Genomic DNA, 27,791 nt, shown 5'->3' on the forward strand with positions numbered 1-27,791 from the left:
TTGCCCTCCAAACAAAATCGAAATGTTTCAGCATGGTTCTGGTCCTTGATCACTATTAATCACACCCCTTTCCCATGCCCCCTGCCAAACCCCCATTCTCTGTTCCAGCCATACTCATGTTTTTCATTTATAAGAAATGACCATGTTCTTGCTTTTCTGAAGACATTTTTACATACCACATCCCCTGCTCAGGACACTAATCCCACTTGTCACTTGACTTGTGGTCTTTCCTCTCTCTTGTATCAGGAATTACCTTCTGAGCCCACAAAGATCAGGTTAGTTGACTCTGTGACTGACTCTCATAGCATAGTGTACTTTCTCTGTCATAGCACTGATCACATTGTTTTTAACATTTTCTAATTTATTTATGTCTTCCCCTACCTCTGAACTCTTAATTTTAGAGGAGGAATCATGTCTCATTCACACTTGTATTCACTTCCTGGCACTTGGTAGATGTTAAAGATATTTGTAGAATGAATGAATAAAAATATATAGTGTATTTGCAAGACACGGATGAAAATGAACGAACACCTTTGCTCAAATTCATCACACTGCTATAAAAACTTTCAAAATTTAGGGCACAGTGATATGAAGTGAGTGAGTGGAGCTGCTGTCAACTACGAAGATGAGTATAATTAATGCATTTTATAGGTCAGTCACAAATAATTGGGGCTATCTCCTCCCCATGTTTCACTTTCTCATTATTTTATTTCTCAGCATAAAGCGTATTCCATAGCATTTAAAAAAATTAGAAAGGCAAGCCCATTTATTCAAAATCAGAAATATATAATTTCTTTAAATTGTCCCCAAATTTCCACCATGTAAAATATTTGCCTAGAACATGACAAAAACATCAGTCTCAGAGTTAGAAGAGATGTATTTTCATCTCTTGCCCAATTGTTATTTTCTCCCAAAGAAAATGTGGGACATGGATGGGAAATTTTGAGCTAATATTTGAAGATACTGTCCTTTATGATATGGAAATTGAACTTGTTTTTATAAGCTAATTAGACTTACATGCTTGGACAGTTAGCTTCCCTGTTGATGAGCTCACTGCTGAAAAACAAAATAGAACAAAGAATGATGATTTGATATTCTTCTGGTTGGTCTCAATGACCAGAAATTATCAGAGGATACTGACTAACTATGGATTCTAGACACTTGAGCATATGGATCAGTCAGGAAAATAGCTACCTGATGTAACAGAATAGGTGTACAATTTTTGTAGAAATTCATAGACAACCTTGAATTAGGTGAATAATACCTCAAGCAGTGAGTAATTAAGACACAAATAGTGGATGATCAAAACCATGAGTAGTTTGCATTAATACAGAACAGTGGCTCTCCAAAGGTGCAGGGTAAAGCCTCTTTGGATTTTCCTTAAGGAGATAGAGAAAGTGGAGAAAGGGAGTGACTAGATGGGATCTTTAGGCTCACACCCAGCCACAAACAGGACAGGCCCGCTTTAAGATTTCATATAAGCCTTTCTTTGGTCAAATGGTTTGGGAATAAAAAAAAGAAACAAAATGCCCACATAAACTATATTTATAATGCAGTTCTAAACCTGTTGTGTCTTCTTATCAAACATCTGCTTAATATTGGTAAAGGCCAACTATTGTACAGAATCTAAGATTAAAATCTGTCAATTTCCAGCAGAGTTAGGAATCTGATAAAATACATACAAACATTTAAACTTAAGTTGGTGGAAGTCTGCATGAAAATTGTAATGGTTTTCAAATTAAAAAGACTTAATGAGTATAATGAGGCTAGACTGTTTTACTTATTTCTACCAGTGCCGTGTTTCTGAAACTCATATTCTCTGCATCTAATTTCCCATTGTGCACAGTAAGAATGTTTCCTTCTACTTACCTTCTATAAATTTCATTTGGGAAACAAGTGATGGTGAACTTTACAAAGTGTGAGCTTTTGAAAATAATCCAATTTAAGAATATCCTTAAAGGTTTGTCCAAACCATTATATGGTGAAGAATCAATTGGTCAGGACAGATTCTCAGTGTTTACTTGCGGAAGGAACTCAGTTTTCTGTCAAATGTTTTATTATGGTAGTAAATTTCTTGGTTTTTTTTTTAAACTTCAGGCATACCTTGCAGATATATATGCATACACACACACACATATCCATATACATATATATGTATATGGGTTTGATTCCAGATGACCACAATAAAGCAAATACTGCAATAAAGTCACTTTTTATTGGTGTCCCAGTGCATATAAAATTTATGTTTACCCTATACTGTACTGTATAAAGTGTGCAATAGCATTATGCCTTAAAAAATGTAGATGCCTTAATTAAATCACTTTATTGCTAAAAATGCTGACCTTTATCTGACAGGGTTGCCACAAACCTTCAAAAACAAAAAGCAAAATATAAAAAACAAAATATCTGTGAAGTGCAATAAGGGGAAGTGCAATAAAATGAGGTATTTTAATGCCACATATTAGTAATACATTAAAATGGAAAATGGTATAATGTTAGAACTCTTCAGTTAAAACTTCTTCAGCTTAGTTTGAGCAAGATACAAATCACGCCTTTCCAGGGTTAAGTGCAATGGTTGGGACTGTAATTGGATTTTTAAAGAAAAAATTTTTAGGGAGAATGATTATACCTAGGGGTAAACTATCCATACACAGGTAACTGCTGTTGAAGATTTCTAACTTTGACCAAATATTTTTACTTTGCATGCCTGGGACTGAAAAGAAACATTAACACCTTAGTTTTGAAAGTGACCCTCAAACACATGTCTGGGTTAAGAGTCAAATGGTTAGTATCCAGGGCTGTACATGCAACAAGTAACATGATGGGAAGTGGAGCCACATCAACAACTTGTAGGCAGTAAGTAGCCCTTTCACAGCCTTGGCATTTGCAGTGCAAAAGAGCTGATTTTAGTTTTGCTTTGACATATTACACATAAGGGACCCACACCATGCAGTTATTTGTCAAAACAAAAACACAGATTCTTGACAAATTATGGATAAATCTTGGGCTAGAGGGTTATTTCTAGACTTGGTCTAGAATTTCTGCAGTTTTCCATTTGCTTGAAGTCCTTCAAATTAAGTGTTGCTGGAGAGCAATGTTTTTGTCTATAAGAATTGCCTTGAGGATTCTACTGATCTTTCTACTAAATGAGCCTTTCCTAAGTTCTGGTAAACACTGCTCTTTTTACATCTGGAAATTTGGAGACCTTCAGTGTTCTAGGCCTCCCCCACTTTTTTTTTGTTTTTAACGACGAATCACTCACATTAATGCTTTCAGGTTTCCAAAGCATATGCACAATTTACTAGCTTTCTAAGTGGTAATAGTCTATATGTTCCATACTGTGTTCTGTATTTTCTCATATATCTTCATGGTATTTCTATGATTTCAGGAATAACAAACATTATCATTGCAATTATACAGATGAGAAAATGGAGGCAATGCATGGGCCAATTATTTGGATGGTCCTGTGGTGACTCAGTGGAATTAGAATTAGTCAGGTAACTCTCAAGTCAGGTTCTCCATCAGCACATCCTGCCCTTGACTCTACTTCAGTCATTAAAATACACTGCAGGTCACAAACTGAGCCTGTAAGAAACAAAAAGCCCAGGCAGCTGATGACCATTTTGTGCTTCTTTTTTGGTTTCAAGCTCAGGCTTTTAAGTTCCTGGCAAATTAACTGGTTATCAGAAATTGCATAAAACACATCATGTAACTTAGCAGAACTTCCATTATTTCACAACCTTGATTCATTTGCTTCCCCACAAGCAAAAAAGTAAAGAAGGTGGATTAAGCCTTTGACAGGTTCTTCCCTCCTGAGTTGGGAGAGGTCTCCAGATTTATTCCCTGAATAGCTGACTCTTTGTCTCATCAGCGAACTCCTGCCCATCCCATCCCCTCAAAATTTCGCTTCCTGGTCAGGTTTCCTCTTAAAGAGTCAGCCATACCCTGAAAGGGCAGGGCATTCTGTTTCATATCTGATATTAGTCACACTTAACTCTGATTCTCTCAGTGTCCATTGGAATTTGTAGGGGAAATCTGCACTTGTCTCCCGGAAGTAGATGTTTATGGAAACAGCTTAATGGACAAGGATAAACAGGTTTCTGTCTAGCTGGACTCCTCAGAGTCTTTAATATGTTAGTATAAGGGATGAATTTCCTAGGGGTGAATATTACAGACAGAATTTCTAAAATGTATTCAACCACAGAGCCCTTTTTTCATAAAGCCTCTTGAGAAATTAGAGATCTGGATTTGAATCTTTGCTCCTTTTAATTATTGGAATCCTTAATTTTTTTTTTTGCCTCTCTTTCACATCTACAAAGGTGCTTTTTGCCTACTTTGCAAGAATATAGAAATTAGATGCTGCATGTAAAGAGCATAGAAAAGGACTTTGATAAATATTAATTCTTTTTTTTAGAGAAGCAGTAATGTTTCCAATGATTTTTTTCCCCTAGTTTAGTGATTTTTAAAGCATTACTTATAAGATGGCTTTAGTGGCTCCAAAGTTGGTTTACTATTTTCCCAAGTACCCAGAGGAAAAAAAAGTTCACACTAACTTCATAATCTCACTGTTTACAGAAGCTATCCATACTTTTAAAAGGCAACAAATGAGTTTATGTTTTAGAAACAGAAGAACAATTATTGCTAAATACTTGGTGTTTTCACTTGCTTAGTCATGGAGGCCATGGCTGGGTCAGATTACCTCTCTGTTAGTGGTAAACATTTGGTTTTATTTTGAGTGAGTGCCAGTCAATTACTACAGGAAAAAACACTTAGTAATTAACTTCAGACATACTTTCATCAGAGAATAATAAAACCTTTAAATGCCACTTTTTAAATTGAAAGTTTTCCGTCTGAATTCTAGGTATTATGTGGAATGGAAATAATGATATAAAGTTTGATTAGACATAAAATGGAATTAATAGAGAACCTCACATCACATAGAAAGGTAGCTGCTTACCATTAACTTGAACTGATGAGGCATTTATTGACAAGGCTCTGGTGTTTCTTATCTTCTCATTCAAGATGCGATGGATTTTTTTTCTTACTTCCCTTGGCTCAGCAGAGGGGAACTGGAACACCATAATGACATCTACTTTTGCACCATCTTCCTCTGGACTACGACACACGATTGAAAGGTACTTGTTCAAAAAATACTTCAAGTATATCTTATGCTCTTTTCTGTATTTTCTCCTACTAAATTATGCGTTAATTGTTGAAAGTGTCAAGAGCTGATCATCACACTCATATGTCACTCTATGACTCAAGGTCATTTCATATGTTCTCTCTGCAAGTTTTCATTATGTTTTGAGTGCATTTTCCCCATTAATTTGAAGGCTTGTTATAGTAGTTGAGTAAGACTCAAGCACCAAAATGTTATCATCAAAATCATAAACTCTGAAGCCTGGAAGAAACTTAGTGGTCTCTCTGGCCAGTCACTCATCTGATAATCATAGTCACCTCCATGACATAGTGCTCGTCTAACCTCAGTAAACTAATTAAAATGATGGGAAATTCATTTCCCTAAACATGCTATTTCTTTTTGGTCAGCTCTCATTTTAGCAGAGTTCTTCATTTGGAGTTGAAATATGTCTCTCTGCATTTTCCATTCCATTGGCTTAGGTCTGCCGTTTGGGACATACGTAAAACATAAACTCCCTCTTCTACATAAAATATTTGAAGACAGCAATATTTTTGGTCTCTGAGTATTCTCCAGATTAAACATGTCCATTTCTGGAAAATTTTTCATGTAAACAGGTTCAAGTTCCTTCATATGTGTGGTTGAATTTTTACATACTCAAACTAGAAAAACCAAACAATAAAAGGTCCCTGAAAAATGGAAAACTGTGTATTGATCTGCCATCTCTTACTTTTACATTTCAAAAAATCCAAGATCTAAAAAGCACTAAAGGCCTATTTTCCTGAATCCTTCAGTTAAAAAAGAGGAAATCATATAAATTAGAAGATATTTTAGATATTGTGTTTCACTTAGGCTCTGGAATGTGAAGATATAAGTAATTAGAATTTTATAGTAAATTGGTAAACAAATTACCAAGTAGTTTTTCCCTCTTCTCAGATCAGAAGGAAAACATTATTTACCAGGGGGAATTTCTCTGGACCCACACAAAAGCTTACATAGTGATAATGACAACAAATTCAAAGGTATTAATAAAACTGTGATAACTTGGCTAGAATGTTATGGCAGGTCAGAATTTGGAAAAGGAAGGCATGAAATTTAGAAAGTTTCAGCAAATATATGCTTTCTGTCTCCTAAATATTGTAGAATTTATCCAGGTGTATTGTAAAATCCTTCTGCAGGGCACTAGTTAACTCAGTAAAGCTTTAAGGAACTTGGAGTGAGTCTGCCAATGAGGCATTAGTCTATTGGTGAGAAAAGTCATAATTGTTTCTTTCAAATAAGCATGTCTGAATATATTCATTTTATTTAAGAAGATGAGTCATACTGGATAGATTTGCATCTGTTACGTATATGTTCTGCTATATACTTTCCATATAACACAATTGAAACCTCTGAGCAATTTCTGCAACTGATATGAGTCTTCCCCCTCTACCACAACAAGCATAAATTCCTTAAAACAGGAACATCTTTTTGTTTAGGCATGCCTCCTGTCACTAGGGCTTCGTTAGAGGTAAGACTCATGATCCTATTTTGTGGTCAGCTTTGCCTTCTTAATATTTTTGAAATGGCATGTGTAATGAATACAGCTTGGTGCATGCAGTAACATGCTGCTGGATTTCCTCAAGGCCATGGGTTCTGGTAGTTCCAGGACTTACAACAAGTTGATGGGGTTTGAATTCTCGTTCTGTCACTTGGGGAATTTGGAACATATCACGTAACCTCTCAGAGTCTTGAATTCTGCATTTACAAAATGGTGGTCAATCCTATATTTCGAGACTATTGTGGAGATAATATTTATGAGAAATACAGCCAAGAGCCAAGCCCAAAGAGGTAACAATATATGAGGGTTTCTGTCTCCTTTGCCTTTTTTGGTCCCTCCAGGCTGTGAATCCACCTTTGCCCAAACATACGTACGTCAGTCTGACTACTTGGTTCTTAATGTAATGCTTGTTCAAGGCCGAGTCTATAAATATCTCATCCACCTATTATTACAATAAGAGAGAAACCATATGTTAATAAGATATTTTATAGTAAGAATATACCCCTGATTAAATGTTAAAGCAATAGAAAAAATTTTTAACATGAGTAATGTCATTATTTAAACCAGTGGGTCTCAATATAGTAGTGCAACAGAATCATTTGCAAAATGAAAGAAAAACAAAAACAAAACTTAAATATGCTGGGGCCCCTCTCCCAGAGTTCTGATTATAAATGGTCTGGAGGGGACCTAGACATTCATATTTGTAAAAATCTCTCCAGGTGACTCTAATATGCTGGCATAGGTATCTAGGGTAGGAGATATCTTCCTAAAACTCCGTAGAAGATGAAGTAGAAAGATGTAGAGAGAGATGGGACACAGAGGGAGGCCTTGAGAGATGGTGGAGAGAACCTTGGCTCAGTACTGGGTTTGAAGCCTCTCCTTCTGCTCATGAACTGGGTGACTTTGGAAAGGTTACTGAACCAACTGAAGCCTCAGTTTCCTAACCTCTAAAACAAAGATTTTGATATGCTACTCATAGGCTTTTAAAGATTAAACACATGTAAAATGCTGGGTGTATTTTGGTAGTAAACTGCTTGGGGCTCCCTAGCCCCCATCCTGGCATTACAGGTCTCAGAATTCTCTGCAGGTCTTTGACTGTAAGTAGAGGGAAGAGGCATTAGGGATTTAGGAAAGAGCCAACAATTTTCTAATTGTTGTTGATTGTGAGCCCTAGGGTAAGTCAGAGACGAAGAAAGAGTAAGGTGGTTTTGCAGGTTTAGGTCAAAGTTGTATTACTCAGTTTATGTCAACAAGGAAGGAGAAGAAATGATACTGTTTTTGGTCCATTTGCTCAGAATTTTAATTGCCTGCCAAGGCATCATGAGGCTGTGGCCTGTCACACCCAGATTTTGGCTTGCAGTAACCCCTAGTGACCAGTTGGTGGCAATAGTGCATGCAGGCACTGTGCTTCATATTTGATAGTAGATGAGCCAGATGTGCAAAAACCATGTCCTAAATCTCTAAGGAAGGGGCAGGAAAACCAAATCTCATTTTGAAAGACCCAAAAAAATAAAAATAAAGGGAAGATTGCTTCAGAGATCAAGGAGAAAGTTGTGATTTCCTTAGCCACTATCAGGCATTCATTAGGAAACAAAATATTGAAGATCCCCCTTAACACTTACAATAACTGTATGGTACAAGAATTATTTTGATTCTTATTTGAAGAAGAAACTGACACCTGGAGACATTATGTGAAATATGTCCCTGGCATCATGTGGATTAGTAAACTGGAACTTAAACCTAGGTCTTCTATCTGTAGTTCCATCTCTTCTCATGAATCACACAACCTCCTTGTTAAATGTTATGTACACTTTACTTCCTTCTTTAATTTCTTTCATAGAATCTATAACAATAAGTTATAAAATAAATGGTTGATTGACTTGAAGATAAAGTGTAAAACTTTTAAAGATATATTTGGTAATATATTTTTGAGCTTTAGATCAAAGACAGTATTGAGAAAATAGAGAATTTGCTAGTATCCAGAATATACATTTATTTATATTTAAATAGGGAAAGCTTAAATGGGCTGAAGAAGTGTGGGGTTTATATGTCAGAAATGAAATTGTTTTGGAAGATATGTTTTCGCAAGAGTGACATTGTTTTAATCATTTTTCTTCTGATACTCTCAGCCAGTTTTATTATTCAGTATCTGAGGGGAATCCAAAAGAAAAGAAAAGGCTAACAGAAAACAACAGGGTGAAAAGTGAACAATAGTAAAAGGAAGAAAAGTAAATAATGGTTGGGCATTTAAAGAAGTTTGGCTTGTAATTATCCTCTGAAATTCCACCCACAATTGATCCATTGGCTGTTTGTGACTTGTTGGTGAAAGTATTAGATTAAGTTTTTGACTCTGAATGACATCACTGGTCAGGGAACATGCCTTCTAAGAAGAGTCTCTAGCCCCAGTGTCAGTTCCATCACTGAATAGTTCAGGTGTCTGGGAAGATAGGAGCTGAAAGAATAACATAGGCAGAATCTAGGTGGAGGTAACCAGTAATCACAGAAGTATAGAAATTTCTTCCCTATAATTCAAATTCCAGGACCCAGCCCCTGGAATAAAGCCTCATTGGTTGGGCCTGGGGTGAGGCCCCAGTGATTCAGGCAGCTGGGAAAACACTTTGAGAAATACTGGGGTACAGACTGGCTGAAAGGGTTCCTACATTAAGGGAATTTACAACAGAGGAAAAATCAAAGAAAACATGAACATCAACTTTATTGCTGAATGGAGTTTAATTATGAACTAGCTCTCTTGAGACACCCTTAGAAATGTTTCCCTGGCAGATTAAGGCCTATTTCATCAGAAACATTCTGCCAGTACTTTAGCACTCTAATTCTAAATTCTCAGAAATTTCGAAGCACACTTTTTTTTTTAAAGCTGTGTGCCAGCTTGTTATAAATTTATTATACATAACCTAATACAGTTAGTGATTTATAAATCTATCATGCCTCCTATTTGGTGGCATTTGTAGAGTTTTGTAGTTGAACTTAGTCTCCAAACATTGAACAAAAGACCCTCTTTCAAGGTATTACCTCTTTATGTTTGATGATTTTGAAGTGCTGGAAGTTGCACTGAGATTAAGTTCTAAGAGGGCAATTGAAGGTTAGTTGGGTGTTTAATGAAAGAGTTAGGGAGAGGCCTTCAACTCAAACAAACAGACGCGCCCAGCCTTTCAGCTCTCATTCCCAAACTGACACTGTTCACACACGTAGCCCGCCTTTCACTATAGATGGTTCTCAGCTGGCTCCTCTCAGAGCAGTCTTTTTATTTGCATCGGGGCGTTTCTGGGTTTAGGCCACAAACTTCAGAGAGATATGCCACTGAAGATTGGACAGTGGAACGTGAAGGCAGTTTCTTCCAACATCACACCAGTTGAGCCCCTGAGAACTAAACGTTTAAAGCCAAAAACATGCTGAGAAAAAAAATTCAGATCCTCTTGCTTTCTGCTAATTACAGTAAGAGTAGAATACAGAGGATGGTATAGGAGATTCTTTAAAAAAACCAACAACACACTTTTACCCTTATGTAAGGTTCAGTTGAAGTTGCTTTACTCTAAGGGCTGAACTCAAGGTAGAAATAAAGACTAGAGCACAATTGCATTTGAGCTTCTGGTCATAGAGTCAGATGTTCAAGGGCCCCCCCCCCCCCCCCCCCCCCCCCGTCTGTCACTGATCCCCCTCACCCATCAACACAACCATTACCTTGCATGATTGGCAGCTTTGTTTTCAGGCATGGCTCTTGTTTTCCTGGGTACTTGCCCTTTTCAGGCTATTCCTTTGATCTGTAGCCCCCTCCCATTCTACTAGCTCTGCAGTTCTGAATCACAACTCTGCTTCACGGTCTATTTCAGATAAGACCTACTTTAAGATTATTCCTTAAACCTCAGAGTAATCTTTCCACTTCTTGTCTTAATTGTTCTTACTCCTCATATGTAATCTACTTCTTAATGCAGTTATTTATGCAAATATATTATTCCCTCTACTAAACTATAAACCCTTTATGAATAGGGAAAGTTATCTTTTCATACTCTACAATAAGTAGAGTATGCTTTTGTTGAATGAATTAATAAAAGAAAGTGAGAATTTATTTATTAAAAAGCCTTACATTTACCAGGAAACTTTTATAAGAGATTTTAATGAGCTTAATTAATGAGATTAATGCTCCTAGCGAAAAAAGAAAACTGCTCATGAATTATTCAAAGGGAATTTTTTTCTCCTTGTTGATGTGTTCAGTAATATGTTCAGTAATCTCTGTAGTGAGACTACAATAGTTACAACAGTGGGAATAGTTACCAATGTTGTCTGCTGCCTGTACACCAAGCAGAAACTCTATTGTATTTGATCTTATTGCTTTTCACATCAACCCTCTGAAGTGAATACTGTGATAATTTGCATTATTATATCAATAAGGAAGTGGCTTGCCCGAGGTGACATAGCAGTGAGTCAGTTGATCTCAGGGTGAGCATACAGGTGGATTTTCACTAAGAGTTCCTACCCACTGACATGCAGCAAGCAGTATATAATGATTGCCCCTCTCCAAAGGCAGCCCATATTCTTTGCCCTCAAAAAATAAGCACCATAATCTTGATGGTTCTTATTGAAGCTTTTAAAAGTTGTTACTGTATCTACTATTTAAAATCTAGATTTTTGATAAAACCCAAGATTCAAGAAGTCAGCTGTGAATCATTACTGTAAGCTTATATGGAACATGGCCAATCTGAGTACTGGTGGTGCTCACAGGATTTTGAGGTTTATTGATCTCTTGGAAATCCAGGCACTTTGTTTTCACCAAACTCTTGTTTTTAACTTTCACAGCTTTGAACCCAGCGCTGTATCTATTGGAGAGGGCAGTTGGATCCACTGTCATATGGGGTCTGTGGGTATGTGGGTGAAGTGCAGTGGAAGTCTGACTTTCTGATTACTCTAAGCCAGGAGATAATAATATCACCAAATCAGTTGTGACATTATGTGATGTTATCAGACTTATTTATTTGATTGCACTTGTCTTTCCTCAGTGTTTCTTGAAGACTATCAGAAAGAAATAGACAAACGTCTGTGAGGAACTAGTCACATATAGCAATTAACAATATATTCAATAATCTTATCGTAAATTGTTCTATATTCCTGAGACTGAGAGGCAAAGTAAATTCATAGAATTAAAAAGTTTGCAGTGAAGGTTTTAAGAGATAAATTATTAACTTTCAGTGTACCACAAAAACCTAGACTCTGAATTACTTTTTTAAAAAAGAATAATATCTAATATGTATCTGTTTAAATTTGTACTAAAGACATTTAAACCAGAATGCCTGATGCAAGGGAAAGTAGACTCTCCAGGTGTGTTGTCCTTGAAATCTCTAACTTCAATTATTCTATCAGAGAGAGAGGGAGAATAATTTCTCTTGGTCTTTCTTATATGCCTAAATGATGAATGATAATCTAAATAGGTTATCCATCAGAGTGGAGACTGTATTACTTTTACAACTTTATTAGGAAGTTTAGAGATGGCTCATATTACTTCTTTTCTTAAAAACTTTTCTCAGAAAACATCCATCCACATCCTTCCTTCAATCACAGACTGTTTAGGCTAGACATACATATGAAGTATAACCTTCAAACTCCTTTCTCTCTCTGTGACAATTGTTTCTATTCTTATCTTCTCCCTTAAGATTTGACATAGACCAGAGTGTCAGCCAAAATAATAACAAAAGACAAAAAAAGTCATTATATAATGATAAAGGGGTCAATTCATCAAGAAGATATAACAATCATAAATATATATGCACCCAGTATCAGAGCACTTAAATATATTAAACAAATACTAACAGATATGAAGGGAGAAATACACAACAATATAATAATAGTAGAGGTCTTTGATACCTCACTTTCAACAATGGATAGATCATCCAGACAGAAAATCAATAAGAAAATGTTGAATTTAAACTACACTTTAAATCAAATGTACCTAACAGACATATACAGAATATTTCACGCAACAGCAACAGAATATATGTTCTTCTCAAGCACACACAGAACATCCTCCAGGATAGATTATATGATAGGTTACAGAACAAATGTTAGCAAATATTTAAGAAGATTGAAATCACACCAAGTATCTTTTCTGACTACAGTGGTATAAAACTAGAAGTTATTAACAGAAGGAAAGCTGGAAAATTCACAAACATGTGGAAATTACACAACACACTCCTAAACAATCAATGGGTCAAAGAAGAACTCAAAAGGAAAAAAAATCTTGAAACAGAAGAAAATAGAACAGAACATACCAAAACCTATGGAATGCAACAAAAATAGTGCTAAGAGGGAAGTTTATAGTGATACATGCCTACATTAAGAAAAAGAAAGATGTCAAATAAACAATCTAACTTTACTCCTCAAAAACTAGAAAAAGAACAAACTAAGCTCAAGGTTAGCAGAAGGAAAGAAATAACAAAGATAAGAGCAGAAATAATTGAAATAAAGACCAGAAAAACAATAGAAAAGATCAACAAAACTAAGAGTTGTGTTTTTGAAAAGATAAACAAAATTGATAAAATTTTAGCTACATTATCTAAAAGAAAAAACAAAGAGGAGATTCAAATAAAATTAGAAATGAAAGAGTAGGTATTACAATTGATAACACAAAAAAACAAAGGATTGTAAGAGACTGCTATGAACAACTGTACACCAACAAATTGAATAACCTAGAGGAAATGAATACATTCCTAGAAAAATACAATCTATCAAGGTTGAATCATGAAGAAAAAGAAATTCTGAGCAGACCAATAATGAGTAAGGAGATTAAATCAGTAATCAAAAACGTCCCCAAAATAAAAAAATCCAAGACTAGACGGTTTCACTGGTGAATTTTACCAAACAGGAATTAATACCAATCCTTATCAAACTCTTCTAAAAAATCAAAGAGAAAGGAACACTCCCAAACTCATTTTGTGAGGCCAGCTTTACTTTGATACCAAAATCAAGTAAGGACACTACAAGAAGACAACTGCAGAACAATATTCCTGATGCAAAAATTCCCAACAAAATATTAGTGAATTAAATTCAACAGCACATTAGAAGGATCACACACCATAATTAAGGGATGCAGGGGTGGTTCAACATATGCAAATCAATAAATTTGACACACCACATCACTAGAATGAAAGATAAAAATCATATGATTATCTCAGTAGATGCAGAAAAAGCATTTGACAAAATACAAGATACTTTCATGTTAAAAACACTCAACAAATTGCATGCAGAAGGAACATAACTCAAAATAATAAAGCCCGTATGTGACAAACCTACAGCTTACATCTAACAACAGTAAAAGGTTGAAAACTTTCCCTCTAAGATCAGGAATAAGACAAGGATGCTCACTCTCACATTCTTATTCAGCATGGTCCTGGAAGTTCTAACTGGAGCAATCAGTCAAGAAAAAGAAATAAAAGGGAGCCAAATAAGAAAGGAAGAAGTAAAATTATCTTTATCTGCAGGTGATGACTTTATATATAGAAAATCCTAAATACACCACCGAAAAACTGTTGGAACTAATCAATGATTTCAATAAAGCTGAATATACAGAATCAGCTGTGTTTATATACACTAACAACAAAATATCTGAAAAAAATAAAGAAAACAACCTCATTCATAATAGCATCAAAAACAGTAAGATACTTAGGGATAAATTTAACCAAGGAGGTGAAAGATCTGAATACTGAAACTACAAGACTTTGATGAAATGAACCCTGTACGCTGTGGATGGGCGTGTAAATTGGTCCAGCCACTATGGAAAACAGTATGGAGTTTCCTCAAAAAATCAAAAGTAAAACGACTGTATGAGCCAGTAACTCTACTTCAGGGTATATATCCAAAGGAAATTGGGTCTTAAAGAGATATCTGCACTCCCGTGTTCATTGCAGCATTATTCACAATAGCCAAGATATGGAAACAATCAGTCTGTCAACAAATAAATGGATAAAGAAGATTAGTGTATATTTCTACAGTTGACTCTTGAACAGTTTCGAGGTTGGGGGTGCTGATCCTCTTTGCTCATGTAATGCATAGTTGGCCCTTCGTATCCACCATGTAAATGTTTATTCATGTAAACATTTTCTCTGTATTCATGGTTATGCATCTGCGGATTCAACCAACCGTGGATTGAATCATGTAATACTACAGTATTTACTAATGAAAAAATTTGCATATAAGTGGATACATGAAGTTCAAACCCATGTTTTTCAAAGGTCAGCTGTATATTCCTCAGCCATGAGAAAGAACGAAATCCTGCCATTTATGACAACATGGATTTTGAGATCATTATGCTAAGTGAAATAAGTCAGAAAGATGAAGACAGATACTTCATTTTATCAGTTATATGTGGAATCTACAAAGCTGAACTAGCAGAAACAGATAGTAGAACGGTAGTTACCAAAACTAGGGGAAATATTGATCTAAGAGTACAGACTTATAACATAAGTAAGTTCTGGGATTCAAAGCACATCTTGATGACTATAGTTAATAACACTGTGTTATGTACTTGACAGTTATTAAGAGAGTAGACGTTAAATGCACTTATCACAAAAAAAGAAATGGTAATCATATGACATGATGGAGGTGTTATAGTGGTAGACATTTTTCAGTATGTAAGTGTATCATATCGTCATGTTTTATACCTTAAACTTGCATGATGTTATATGTCAGTTATATTCCAATAAAGTAGAAAAAACTGATACAAGGAAATGAAGAAATTAAGGATGAAGACATTTTTATATAATAAGTAATCCCAATGTGTTGGCTAAGTAAAAGTGATCCAGCACAGTATATAGATTTATGATCTTTATGGATTTAAAAATTAAATGGGAGAAGAACTGATGTAGAAATGAACTTTCTAGCATAGCTGAGTCTCTTCCTGACAAGTAGGACAATTTAGTGGAAAGACACATGTTGGAGTTACTCATATGACTCCAAATTTCCATGCTTTACTAGCTGTGGATCTTAACTTGAGAGGCTTATTTCCCTTATGTATAAACTATGGATAACAATGCCTCCTTCTGCAGTGTTATATTGCAGATTAGATATGAAATATATCAATTAGCTTTTTCTTTCAGGATTCAAATTAAACACATTGAAGGTGCACATATTTCTCTTTTAGCCATGCTAATCTTCAATTACAAGATGAATGTAAGTCTGAGCTCTCAAGTAAGAACTCAGTCACATTCTACAACCAATTTTTCTAACCTCTGAATGCAAAATTCTAATGATAATCTCTGCTTATTTGTTTCTCAAAGCTTTCACATATCATCTCCTTTCCAGGCATAGGGTCATAGCATTACACCAGGCATTGGGTCTCTTTTACTTCTCTTAATCTTATGCAACTCCAAACTATAGACAGTCTAATATCTTTGTTAATTTAAGTTTATCTTGACCCAGCTGCTTTTTCTCAGGAGACGACCTTCCTGTTTTAGAGAACTAAGTCATCAGTGTCTTCTAATTCCTTTAGAGAGTATTCCTAAACTACAGTATCTCCTTGCATCACTTTCTGTTCCCAAGTTCTTTGCGTCTACAATTCTAGACACACAGTCCCAAGGACATTTTGAGGATCATTTCAAGCCCTGTGTCTGGTGTTTTTGAGTACAAAGAAGATAAACTTTTGAACTGCCTTGGACATAGGGAGAATAGTTTTTTTTTTGCCTGGGAGATAACCCTAAGAAAATTCCTAACTGGTGCCATTGTTAATTCAGATGGTGGTCATTGGCACATGTTAATAGTATACAGTTGACCCTTGAACACTATGGAGGATTGGAGTGAAAATCTGCATATCACTTTATAGTTGGTTCTCCATGTCCCTGGTTTTGCATCCACAAATTCAGCCAACCACCAATCATGCAGTACGGTAGCACGCATTTATTTTTTAAGAAACCCACATTTTACATGGGCCTATGCAGTTGAAACTCATGTTGTTCAAGGATCAACTGTAACTGAAAGAGAATAATGTATCAGGAATAAATAATATTTGATTTCTGATATTTTGTGGGACGGTAGATGGGAAGTAAGTTCACACAGATGATTCTAATGGATGGCAAAAATGTATTAAGAACATGTAATCTCAGATCCTAACTATAGTTTACTCTGTGATCTTAGGTGAATTAATTTTTCTGTACCATGATTTTCTCCTCTATAAAATTGTGATAGTAATTGTACTTAACTCATAAGGTTGTGTTTGAAGATTAACTGAAATAATACAGGTAAGGTGCTTAGTGTGCTAAGCTAATTGAGTGCTTATTGAGTTAACTTTGCTATTGTTATGGTGTAACAAGTTTATAACTTTCATATTTGTAATGATCATATAATTTAAAAATATTTCTGAAATACATTTCTCTAAATGAAGTACTCCCTCAGTCAATGATCCTACTCAAACTTATAATAATAATGATAATGACCTACCTATCTGGGAGTATTATAAATTACTGGTGTCTGGTTACTGGAGTCTTCCCTGAAGAATGATATGAAAGAGGAGATAGGTTTGTGCTATTTTCTCAGTGAACTGGAATGGATTTCAGCAGTATTTGGGCATGAACTCATTTTACTTTTGCATCTCTATTTGCATTCAAATCAGTAAATCCCAAATTATGAGAAAGAACAGGACCTACAACCTGTCTTTTTGGCTGTCTAATTAGCACCCACATAGGGCAGAGAGCAGAATCTGGTTTTATTAATTGGGATTTAGCAGCAATAAACAGGAGTGGTTCAGGATGAGGTATGAACTCCTCCTGTAATTCTCGTAAAGGTAAATTGGTGGAGAATGGAGGGAGAGGAAAACCTGTCCCATTTAAACGGCTAAAATACACACAACCTTTCCTGACCATATGAACCCTAGTTAATCTTCCTTTTCTTTGAAGTTCTTCTTCACTATTGTTCTCAACATACAATTAAGTCCTTAATTATATGACGTCATGCTGTTCATTTTCATGTGTGTTACTCTCATCTCTCCAAAGAGATGGGAAACAGTTTGAAGAGAGGGATCATGGCTCCTCACTGTAAGAGTCAGGTGCCAAGAAATGTCAAGAGCTGGATAATCATACCATATATTGGGAAGACAGATTGTTTAGTTAGTTACATCGGGAAAACTAGCTCACTATATGGAGAATAAAACTTGGGTTTCTACCTAACGTCACATTCAGAGGTGAACTTCAGATGCATTAAAACCCTTGTGTAAAAGGTAAGAAGTATAAAGTTAATAGAAGCTAATACAGCCTTGTAAACTGATTATACTTCAGTAAAAAAGTTAATGGATGGAAGTACAGGAAAATAATTTTATGACTTAAAAAGAGGAAATAACTTCTTTAAAAAAAGCTTTAAAAACACAGCCATAAAGCAAAGAAAATTAATGAATGATTGCTTTAAAATTATGAATTGTTATTTTATGAAGGACATATGATCCAGATTAATAAATGATAGAATGGGTAAGTGCAATGTCTACTACCAACAAACTATTCATACCTCAAAAATGTAGGAAATTCTTGCAAAGCAGTGCTAATAAAACAAGTCTAATAAAAAAGGCAAAGGAAAGGTACAGGCAGTTTATAGAAATGAAAGTCCAGATGGCTAACAAGTATATCCAATGATGCAAAGACTCATTAGTAATTGAAATACACAATAGAAAAATGCAAATTAAATCATGAATCAGATACAACGTAATGCCTATTAGGTTGCCAGAATTAGAAAGCCAGATATTACCAAATGCTGACAAAGACCTGAGGACACAGGAATCCTCATGCACTGCAGTTGGGAGTACACACTGATTCAGCCATTTTGAAGAGCAGTCCAGCACCAATTAGTCAAATTAAATGTGTGCACACCGATGACCCAGTAATTCTGCTTCCAGGGATAAGTAGGAGGCTGTTTAGTGCAGCGTTTCTTGAGATGATAGACAGGAGGTAAAATATGGTGGATAGACATTGTAACTTATCATGTAGCAGTTAATAGCAATTAATTAAATATACATTTATCAACATAGCTAGAGCTTAAAAAACAGATCTGAGTAAAAAAGTGTGAAGCAAAATGATAATAGTAGACTGAATATTTGTTTCCTGCCAAATTCATATGTTGAAATTCTAATCCCCAATGTGATGGTATTAGGAAGTAGGGCCTCTGGGAGGTGATTGGGCCATGAACCTGATCATGATGATGCCTGATTTCAGACTTCCAGACTCCAATACTATGAGAAATAAATTTCTGTTATTTGTAAGCCACTTAAACTATGGTACTTTGTTATAGCAGCCCAAACTGACTAAAACAAGTAATTTATAACACAAAGAATAAGTTAAAAGCATGTGCTGTGCACAAACAACAAAATACATTTTTGCAAGACTGAATACAAACAAAAGAATACATGTGAAATACAGAATGGTTGCCTGCCAGGGGGAGGTGAATGATAGTGGGTTATGGGAATAAAGGAGAAGAAATAGGTAATGACAGCTAGAGAAGGGCCTTGTACGTCCTCATGATGATGATTTGTCAGTACCTAACTCAGCCTTTGCACCTGAGGTTCTTTCACTCCTAGAAATGTATGCTTTACGGAAACTTCAAAGTCCACCTCCAAACACATAATGTTACAGATTCACCTCTGCATTTCTTTCTCTTTCTTTTAAAAGACCTATTGCATTCCTGTCCATCCATGTACTTCAGTAAAAATATTTCTTAGTTAGCCTTAAACAACAGTGTTGGCTGTAAAACATAAAGAAAACAGATTTTAAACTTTCCTGATAAATTACAAATATTCCTCATTGTTAAAGAATTGTGTATCTTTTCAACTAAAATGGATTAATTAATTTATTGTTATTATTTTTATATTATGGAGTTTATGTGGAGTCACTCAGGATCAAAGGGATAAAAGAGGTACTGGAGTATGTATCCAAGTTTTTTCTGGCATTCCTTGAGAAATCATTGCAACATATTTCTGGCAACACCATAGATGCAGCTTATAATCTATATTTTTAATTCTCATTAAATTATGCACATTTGTTCTCTCTTACAGTCTCATTCCCCCAAGTCAATAATTAACATTTATAAATTGACATATATCCTCCATTCTTTTATATTCAGAGCACCTTAGAAAATAGCATTTGCAGACAAATCTGTGCTTTGTGCTTCCTTTTCAAGGAAGTTAACCTGACCTTTGTTTTTGAGCGAGGGTTCACAGACATCCTGAGCAGAACTACTATACAATTGGGTTTACTTTTTTCTTTTGGGGGGCATTCCTGTATTTTAGTTTAAACAAAATTGTTAGCACTTCATTTGAGCATTACACAACAGATCTGGGTTTTTCATCTTAATTAGTATGTTTGTGAGATAAAATGAACATTGATGATCGTGTTTCCTTTCACATATATTTTAAAAGTATTTTAAATCTTAAGATATGGCCCTACTAAAAAAAGGCATGTGATTTTAGAAATAATCACTTCCGGTATGGTTGAGTTTTCCATTTGAGTACTATTGTGGTGGAAGGGGGGAGCAGTGGGCTGGGATGCCTTGGCTTCAGTTCTCTCACTTTTAGATGAGGTGGCTGAGTTAGAAAGAGTGGTTTATCAGAATCAGTCATTTGTTAGAATATGGATTCCCTTATTCCCCTATCACCACCTACCCATCCCATCAGACACTGATTCAGGAGGTCTGGAGTGGGGCCTAGGACTCTACAAGATGATTCTGATGCAAGTGTCTGAAGGTCATGTTTTAGGAAATAGTAAGGGAAAAGATGCACAAAATCCCTTTACCTGCATTATTTTGTAATAGAATTTTATCTGACTTACCAAGTTTTCGCTCATCTCCCTTAAGTCCTTAAGGTGGTATGGGCTATTTTGTCCAGAGTTACTGTTGACTCGTAGGTCTGAAATTTTAAAGGTGCCGTGATAATACTCCACTTTCTGACCTGTGATGAAAAGGAAAAGTAGGAAATTAAGTGGTTTGGGAATAGATTTTGGGATCTGAGGCTCAACTATAATGGGGCTATGATGAAATCTTGAATATATCTCTGAGATTTTAATTTAGTTTCATAATAAAATAGTGATTAATGTTCTATGTTAATAATAGCAGCTGATGTTTATTCAGTGCCTACCATGTGCGAACTCTGTTCTGGGCACTTTACATGTATTAATTCATTTGATTCTTACTAAGCTGTCTAAGGTTGACATCACGTTCATTTCACAGATGAGAAAAGTGAGGCATGAGGCATTAAATAACTTCCCTGTGCTATACAACTAGTAAGTAGCCTACTCAAGATTAAACCCAGATAAATGGCCCTAGAGCTGGAACATTTAATTACTATATTGCTTCTTGCTGAGGTGAAATGTATATATAACTTATACTGGAAGTAGAGGTAAATGAATGTTCTTGTAAATTTTGATTTATAATGGGAGAGAAAGACACTAAGAAAGACATGAAAAGAAAGGCAGGGAAAAAACTGTGTGTGGTTGGAGATGAGAACAGTGTGTCACAGGGATGAATCAGTCAGATCTCTGCTTGCCTCTCAGGAAAGGTAAAAAAAACAGAGCAGTGGATGCTTCTGAGGAATCTTAGAAGTGTAGCCCTGGTGGGGCAAGAAATCTACAGAGTTAAAGACAGAGTGGAGCAACCACAAAACATCCTCTCTCCTTGGAGAGCTTAGCTCAGGCAGGACACAATGGGTTTCCCAGAGACGGACCTAGGAAATAAAGGGGACCTCACGATGGCCTATTTCCTAGGGACACCTCTGGACTCTAGTGCGTTTTCAGTCCCCCTGATTACTAATCTATATAGTCCATATTGTTATCAAACCTTATACTCATGGGAAAGGGGCTTCTATGCATTAAATTAACTGACCTGAGAATCTTTTGTCATTGGAATCAACTACAGATGGGGTTGTCACATGAGGACCAGAGCTAACATGTGGCCCAGAGCTAGGTTCTTAAGCCCTTTAAAGCTCCTATAGAGTTTTCAGTCCCTCATCAAGTCTGAAGAAGGTGACAACAGATAAATTCATCCAAATAAGCAGTCTGAACTAGTTGCTTTATCACATACATCTGTGTGAGAGTGCTATTGTGGAGATTTGCTAAAAAATGTAAATGGTTTTCACTCTGCAGTGATGCAATATAAAAAGAGAATTCTCAAATGAACTTTTGTGTGATTATAAATATATCAGGCCATAAAAATCCCTGAATATTGTTTTGGAAAAGAATAAAATTTTCTCTCTAAGAATAAGTAATAATATTGCATCGTACTTTTACTTTACCAGTAATTTCAAAATTCATTATTTCATTGAACATGTGCTTTTCTTTTTTCCCTAGAAATGTTAGTGGACAGAAAGTGATGAGTGAAAGAGCCAGTTTTTAAAATTAATTTAATAACTAATTTATTATAGTTTTTCACCTTAACATACAATGAATGATTAAAATTTATTATGATGACTAGTAAATTTCAGATAATTACTGTTTTGATCTTTTGTGTAGATTCTCAAAAGAATACTGCAGTGTGCTCTCCAAGGAGGTAGGAAATTTGTCTGCACTGCTTAGTGCTATTTCTTGAGTGCCCAGAAAAGTACTTGTTTATTGTAGGCATTTAGTAATTACTTGTTGATGAAATGATTAAATAAATTCACAATGTGAACATTTACTGATGAAACAGTATTTGAGATGAAATTAAATTTACGTGTATGCAAATAAAGCTATACAGAAAAATGAAATCAAACTGAATGATATCCATATTTTACCTACCAGAGACTAAGAAGTGAGCCAGAAGTCCGATGGCCACTGCCACCACTGTCAGTAATGACACAACGAGAAGGGCAATCATCCATGGTTTCAAATCTCTGCTTTGGGTGCCAAATCCTACTTCTCTATGAAAAAGAAAAATCACCAGTTACTCTCACATTGAAATAGTTACTGACTTTCTGGTTCTTCTTAAGTGCATGTTGCTTAGCTTGCCTTTCTCAGCAAGAAGACATTTGTCTTCAGTTTTGGTCAAGGTCATCTTGGCATGAAGGGAGGTGTTAAAAAATCAGTATCTGGGAATCCATGATATTGCTCCTGGTTTCTATTTCTAGAGGCATTGGGTGGCTCTCTGTGGTGGCCAGTCCTGACTTCTCTTATCAGTGTGGTCCAAAGTAGCACATATGCTTGAAAAAGGACCATTCCTTCTTTCTCCAACAATTTAACAAAAAAATCTCTTTTATGTGTCTATCTTTTTAAAGTTTACAAGGTGATTTCAAGTCTTTTGTCTCATTTACTTTTTATCTGTTATTTTTTAACTATCATGAAATTTTTCAGACACAGAAATTTAGAAACATCGTATAATAGAACACTCCTATATTCATCATATCATTTTATCAGTTGTTAACATTTTTGCTGTAATGCCTTTATTTTTTTCTGCTGTATTTTAATGTAAAGTAGAACATCATTTTTTTTTGCCAAATCGTTATTATATACAATTAGGATATTTCTAACATAATCACAATACCGTAACACTCTTAAAAAATTAACGCTATTTCTCCAACATCTTGTAATACCCAATCCATCAGATTTCTGTTGTCCCTGTTACATTTACAGATGGTTTGTACAAATCAGGACATTATCAAGGACCATGTAGTACCTTGGCTGTTTTTTAACTCTTTTTGAATATAAAAGAGCCCTGCTTCCTTCTTAATTTTTAATGACATCGACTTGTGGAAGAGATCAAGCCAGTTGTCCTTTAAAAGTTCCAATTTCTGGACTTATATGAATGCTTTCTTTTGATCTCATTTAATTCATTCTTCTATCCCCCTCGTTTCCTGTCAGTTTAAATTTAGATCTAAAGACTTGATTAAATTCATTTGGCAAGAATACTTCAAAAGTGATGCTGCATAGTTCACATTGCATCACCTCTGGATTAGAGGACATTTCCACAGTTTTGGGGAAAAAAAAATAACTCTCTGCTCTTCCTCTAGCACCTTTTGATCAACAGTAGTGCTGATCACATTGTATTAACTTTTTGTTTGCACGTATGTTAACCTACACTTAACCATGAACTCCTCGATGGGCTGGACTAGTCTTGTTCATCTGTTTATCATTAAGACATAATAAGAGGCCTGGTACAGAGTAGGAATTTTATACATCCTTGAGAATCGGGCAGGAATTATACCAACCTTAAATATGAAATAACAGAGGCTGAGAGAGAGGATACCTGATTTGTTTGAGTCAAGTGGCTTAAAAGGGCCTGGATCATCTAACTCATTTTCTAGTGATTCTTCTCTGCAACATGCCAGTGTAGTCAACTTAATTTATCCCTATTCTTTAGAATTCATCTTTTTGTGTATGTTGATAACCAAAATCTTTGGGGGCAGAAGGTTTTTTTTCTGATTCTTTCATGGAATTTAGTGCAGTAATTTACTCTAAGTAGACTTTTAACAAACTGATTTACAGGAAGTTTTAATTTTAATATAAAAATGTGTATATATAAATGTTAGCATAAAAGATAAAAACTGTTTGGACCTAAACAGTTAAGAGTTGATAGCTTTGGTGTACGTAATACATTTAGCCAATAAACCTAGTGGAACTTGAGAGACTTGAATTCTGTTGAGTATGGAAAATGTTGACAATGCACATTGACTGATTAAAAAGAATCTAGACAACTGGTTATGGAAAGGCAGTGTGTCCTCTGATGGACAAGAGGTAAGCCAGAACATAAAAATGAAAAACAGAAGTTTCATGGGTGTGACATTGCTTAGACTCTTAATTGGCTTAAAACTAAATTCGGAAGTAAAGAGAACTTAGAGACTATTTAGCACAATTTACTGTATTTCCAGGTGAGGAGACTGAGGCCTAGAGATGATTAAGTGACTTCTCCAATATAACGGAACTAGCAGTCATCTCCTACTCATGTCTTCTAACTTCTGTAACACTACTTTTTTTCAGTGCCAGAGTGCCTCTCCATTGATTACATTTTAACTCTGAAACAGATTTATCTTGTATATATTCATCTATTCACTCACTCACTCATTCTTCATTTATTTGACCATTTATTGTCTCAGATAATCTTATCAGTGTGTCTTCAGGTTATTCAAAGCCGAAAAAGGACCAGAGGAGAAAGGCTAGACCTCAAGGAGATGTACAAGCTTTTAAATCTCTCTTCCCGTCACAGTACAGTTCCTCTGAGTAGCACAAATGGAGAAAGCAGATGATCACATCCCCACCACCAAGATGCACACAAACTCACACTATTAGTGCTCTTTGGGGCACTAAGCAGAAGAGCGATTAACCACTCACGGGCACCTGCTTCAAGTACCATGGCAGACACATCTGTAAATGCCATACAGGCAGCGTGAGCATCTGGTGGGGAGCAGGGGCCAGCAAACAGGGCTGATGAGTTGTCAGAGTGTTTCTCCTTTTGAGAAGAACTTTGGGGAATATAACAGGTGTGCAACGCCAAGTTACGAAAGCTGCTTTTGTGAATATGAACAAGCAATGCGTGAAGGCAAAAATGCATCATCAGCTGCCCCCTCTGGAGAGGTCCTGCTAGTGATTTGCATAGATCACTTCTGATCTGAAAAAAAATGTACTCAGTAAAGCCTTTGGAATCTAGCCTCTAGCCTATTTGTAAGTGGAGATGCTCAAGCATTTTTTTTCCTGCTTTATTTACACTCCTAAAACAAACACTCATGTATTAGTTTTTTGTTGCTGTGTAACAAATCACAAAGTTAGCAGTTTAAACCGACACCCACTCATTAGCTCATAGTTCTGTATGTGGCATGGCTGAGTTCTCTGCTCACGATCGCACAAGGTTGAAATCAAGGTATTGGTTGGGGCTACAATCTCATCTGACATTGATGACCCTGTTCCAAGGTCACTTACGTTTTAGGCAGAGCTCAGGTCCTTGAAGCTAAACTGAGGTTCCTGTTTCCTTGCTGGGTGTCAGCCAGAGGCTTCTCTCAGTCTCTAGATGCCACCCACGTTCTTTGCCATGTGGCCCACTCCATCTTCAAAGCCATCAATGGGGACTCTCGCTCCTATCAAATCTCTCTCACATCCTGAATCTCTCTCTGGGTAGAGCCTTGTCCTTTTTTAAGGTGTCACCTGATTAGGTTAGGTTCACCCAGTATAATCTCCCCATTGAAAAGTCAGCTGATTTGAGACCTTAATTTTATCTGCAAAATCTCCTCACAACAGCACCTAGATTAGTGTTTGAATAACTGGGAGAAGAAATGTATATACCAGGGGGGTGGGTATCTTGGGGGATCTTTTCACAACAAAAAAATACTACAACTTTCATCAAAATGGGCAGAAATATGTAGCCCTCAAAGAAAAAAGCATGTGAGATTTGAAATCTCCTCTAACTTTTGTGGGGTTAGGGGAGAACTGTTTCATTAAAAGGGAATTCCGTGTTAAGCATACAATTAGAAGAGTATTTTATTCAAGGAACAATCTGGGGGAATACAAAGTGAATTCTTGGAGATTAAAGTAGGAAGAAAGCTGAAAGTATTCCCTGATCATGACCTGATTAGCACTCTGCATTCCTTTAAGGAAAAGGTAAATATAGATGATACATTTTCAGAGTAACACAGTCTATAATCTATGTGAAATCCAACTTATTATACCCATTATACTTTCATTAAGTTTAATTATTCAGGGGTTAGAAGGGTGTATTTATGACATGCTTTTTCTAAAGATGTTATCAATGAAAACATGGTGATAATATGAGTAATTTTGTGTCTTTGCTTTCTGCAGTCTTAAAAACCAAAAGATACACACCCTGAAGATTGTATAAAACAGTATGAATTGTTAATGATCAGAGCTGGGATATTTATTTCCTCAGGAACCAAGCTCTATGCTGGTGACTTCTAAATCTGTGCGTTCAAAGATGACTTGAGTTAAAAGACATCATCAATCCCCTACTCCACATAGATCTTCCTTTTCCTAGAAGGAACTCCCCTGAAGGCAGCAACTTTGGCTCAGTTTGCAGTCAACCCTTTATCACTCTATCTCCAAACTCTAAATCTTTCCTTTTTCAGGATTATTTTTCTGCTTTCTTGTAGCTGCATGTTATCATGATACAAATGTAGATACATGAGATTATTATATAAATGCCAATTTACAGTCAGGTTATGTTCCCATAAAGCTTCATAAGGACAGTTTTTTGAAGTTTAAGATACATTATCTGACTGAAAAAGAATTTATTGGTTAGCTTCCCAGGCCAACCTACAAGTCTACTTAACTCCAAATGTAACTGACAAAGGTGCTAAATGCATTGAATTTTGGGCAGTCAGTTGGTGCAGAAAACTTTGCTCCTCTTTTCCAAGCCTGATGCCCATCCCTGGGGGAAAGTTCTTATAGAACTAAAGTGCCAAACTCTCCTTCCACCAATGAAAATTGTCATTCCCTCTGAGTTGCTGAACTCAGTTGTATGTTACAAAAAAGCAATCTTTTGTGGTGATCTAATATCCTCTGATATGTAAATATCTGTCTCTGGGTACTCTGTGACTATTTTAGAATGACCATTTAGTACTAAAAGGGATAAGAACAAGAGCTACTATTTACTAAGTGCTGAATTTCAGGGCCTGTTGATCTTACCCTGCAAACACTCTTGTCAGTAAAATTATTTATCTTCATTTTACAGGTGAACAGTTTGCTCAATTCAAACAGCCAGATGCAGAGTTAGAAACTAACTCTGACCGCTCTCAGAAGCCCTTCTTTCTCTGTGATACCAAACTTCCTTTTGAGACTGATTTTTTCTTTCCTTTTACAGGATAGGCTTCCTTTTAACCCAAATCAGTAACGTGTGGAATTTCAAGTAGCATAAAAGGCAGGTGAAGAGTTTTATAAAGTGAAGGCGGAGGTGGTTTTCTGATCAGAGAATCCGCCCTTCTCCATTGTGGTTCAGTCTTGAATTTGTTTTTGTTTTCACGTCTTCTTTCTACTAGCTTTAAATTCTTGTGAACTCTCAAAAACTTAGGATTCCCTTATCCCTCTCCTGACAGTGGTAGAGGTCATGTAGAGGAGAGGAGGAGGAAGGAAAGGGGGCTACGAAAGCAGGCATTTGCAGAGAAAATTAATGATCATATTTGGGCTTGTCTGTATACTTTGGAGGCTTTCATTTAATTTGACACTTTTTTTTTCA

General features: G+C 35.9%; 1 protein-coding gene across 3 annotated transcripts in view; it reads right to left on the reverse strand.

Moving 5' to 3' along the window:
• Positions 1-27,791, reverse strand: part of TMPRSS11A (transmembrane serine protease 11A) — a 45,613-nt gene that overhangs the window by 11,649 nt on the left and 6,173 nt on the right. For 2 of the 3 annotated variants that reach the window (XR_006719140.2, XM_045504691.2), the window contains exons 2-6: positions 22,418-22,539; positions 20,480-20,598; positions 7,052-7,119; positions 4,958-5,115; positions 1,018-1,056 (exon numbers count right to left, since the gene is read on the reverse strand). Coding sequence is in view for 2 of the 3 variants with exons in the window: in XM_045504691.2 (XP_045360647.1) it covers positions 1,018-1,056; positions 4,958-5,115; positions 7,052-7,119; positions 20,480-20,598; positions 22,418-22,539 (506 nt within the window). In the remaining variant the exon portion in view is untranslated. The remainder of the gene's footprint in view (positions 1-1,017; positions 1,057-4,957; positions 5,116-7,051; positions 7,120-20,479; positions 20,599-22,417; positions 22,540-27,791) is intronic. The other variant, XM_045504692.2, reaches the window with a different exon arrangement.

This window comes from Camelus bactrianus, chromosome 2, assembly GCF_048773025.1.
Source record: "Camelus bactrianus isolate YW-2024 breed Bactrian camel chromosome 2, ASM4877302v1, whole genome shotgun sequence".
Classification (NCBI taxonomy): Eukaryota; Metazoa; Chordata; class Mammalia; order Artiodactyla; family Camelidae; genus Camelus; species Camelus bactrianus.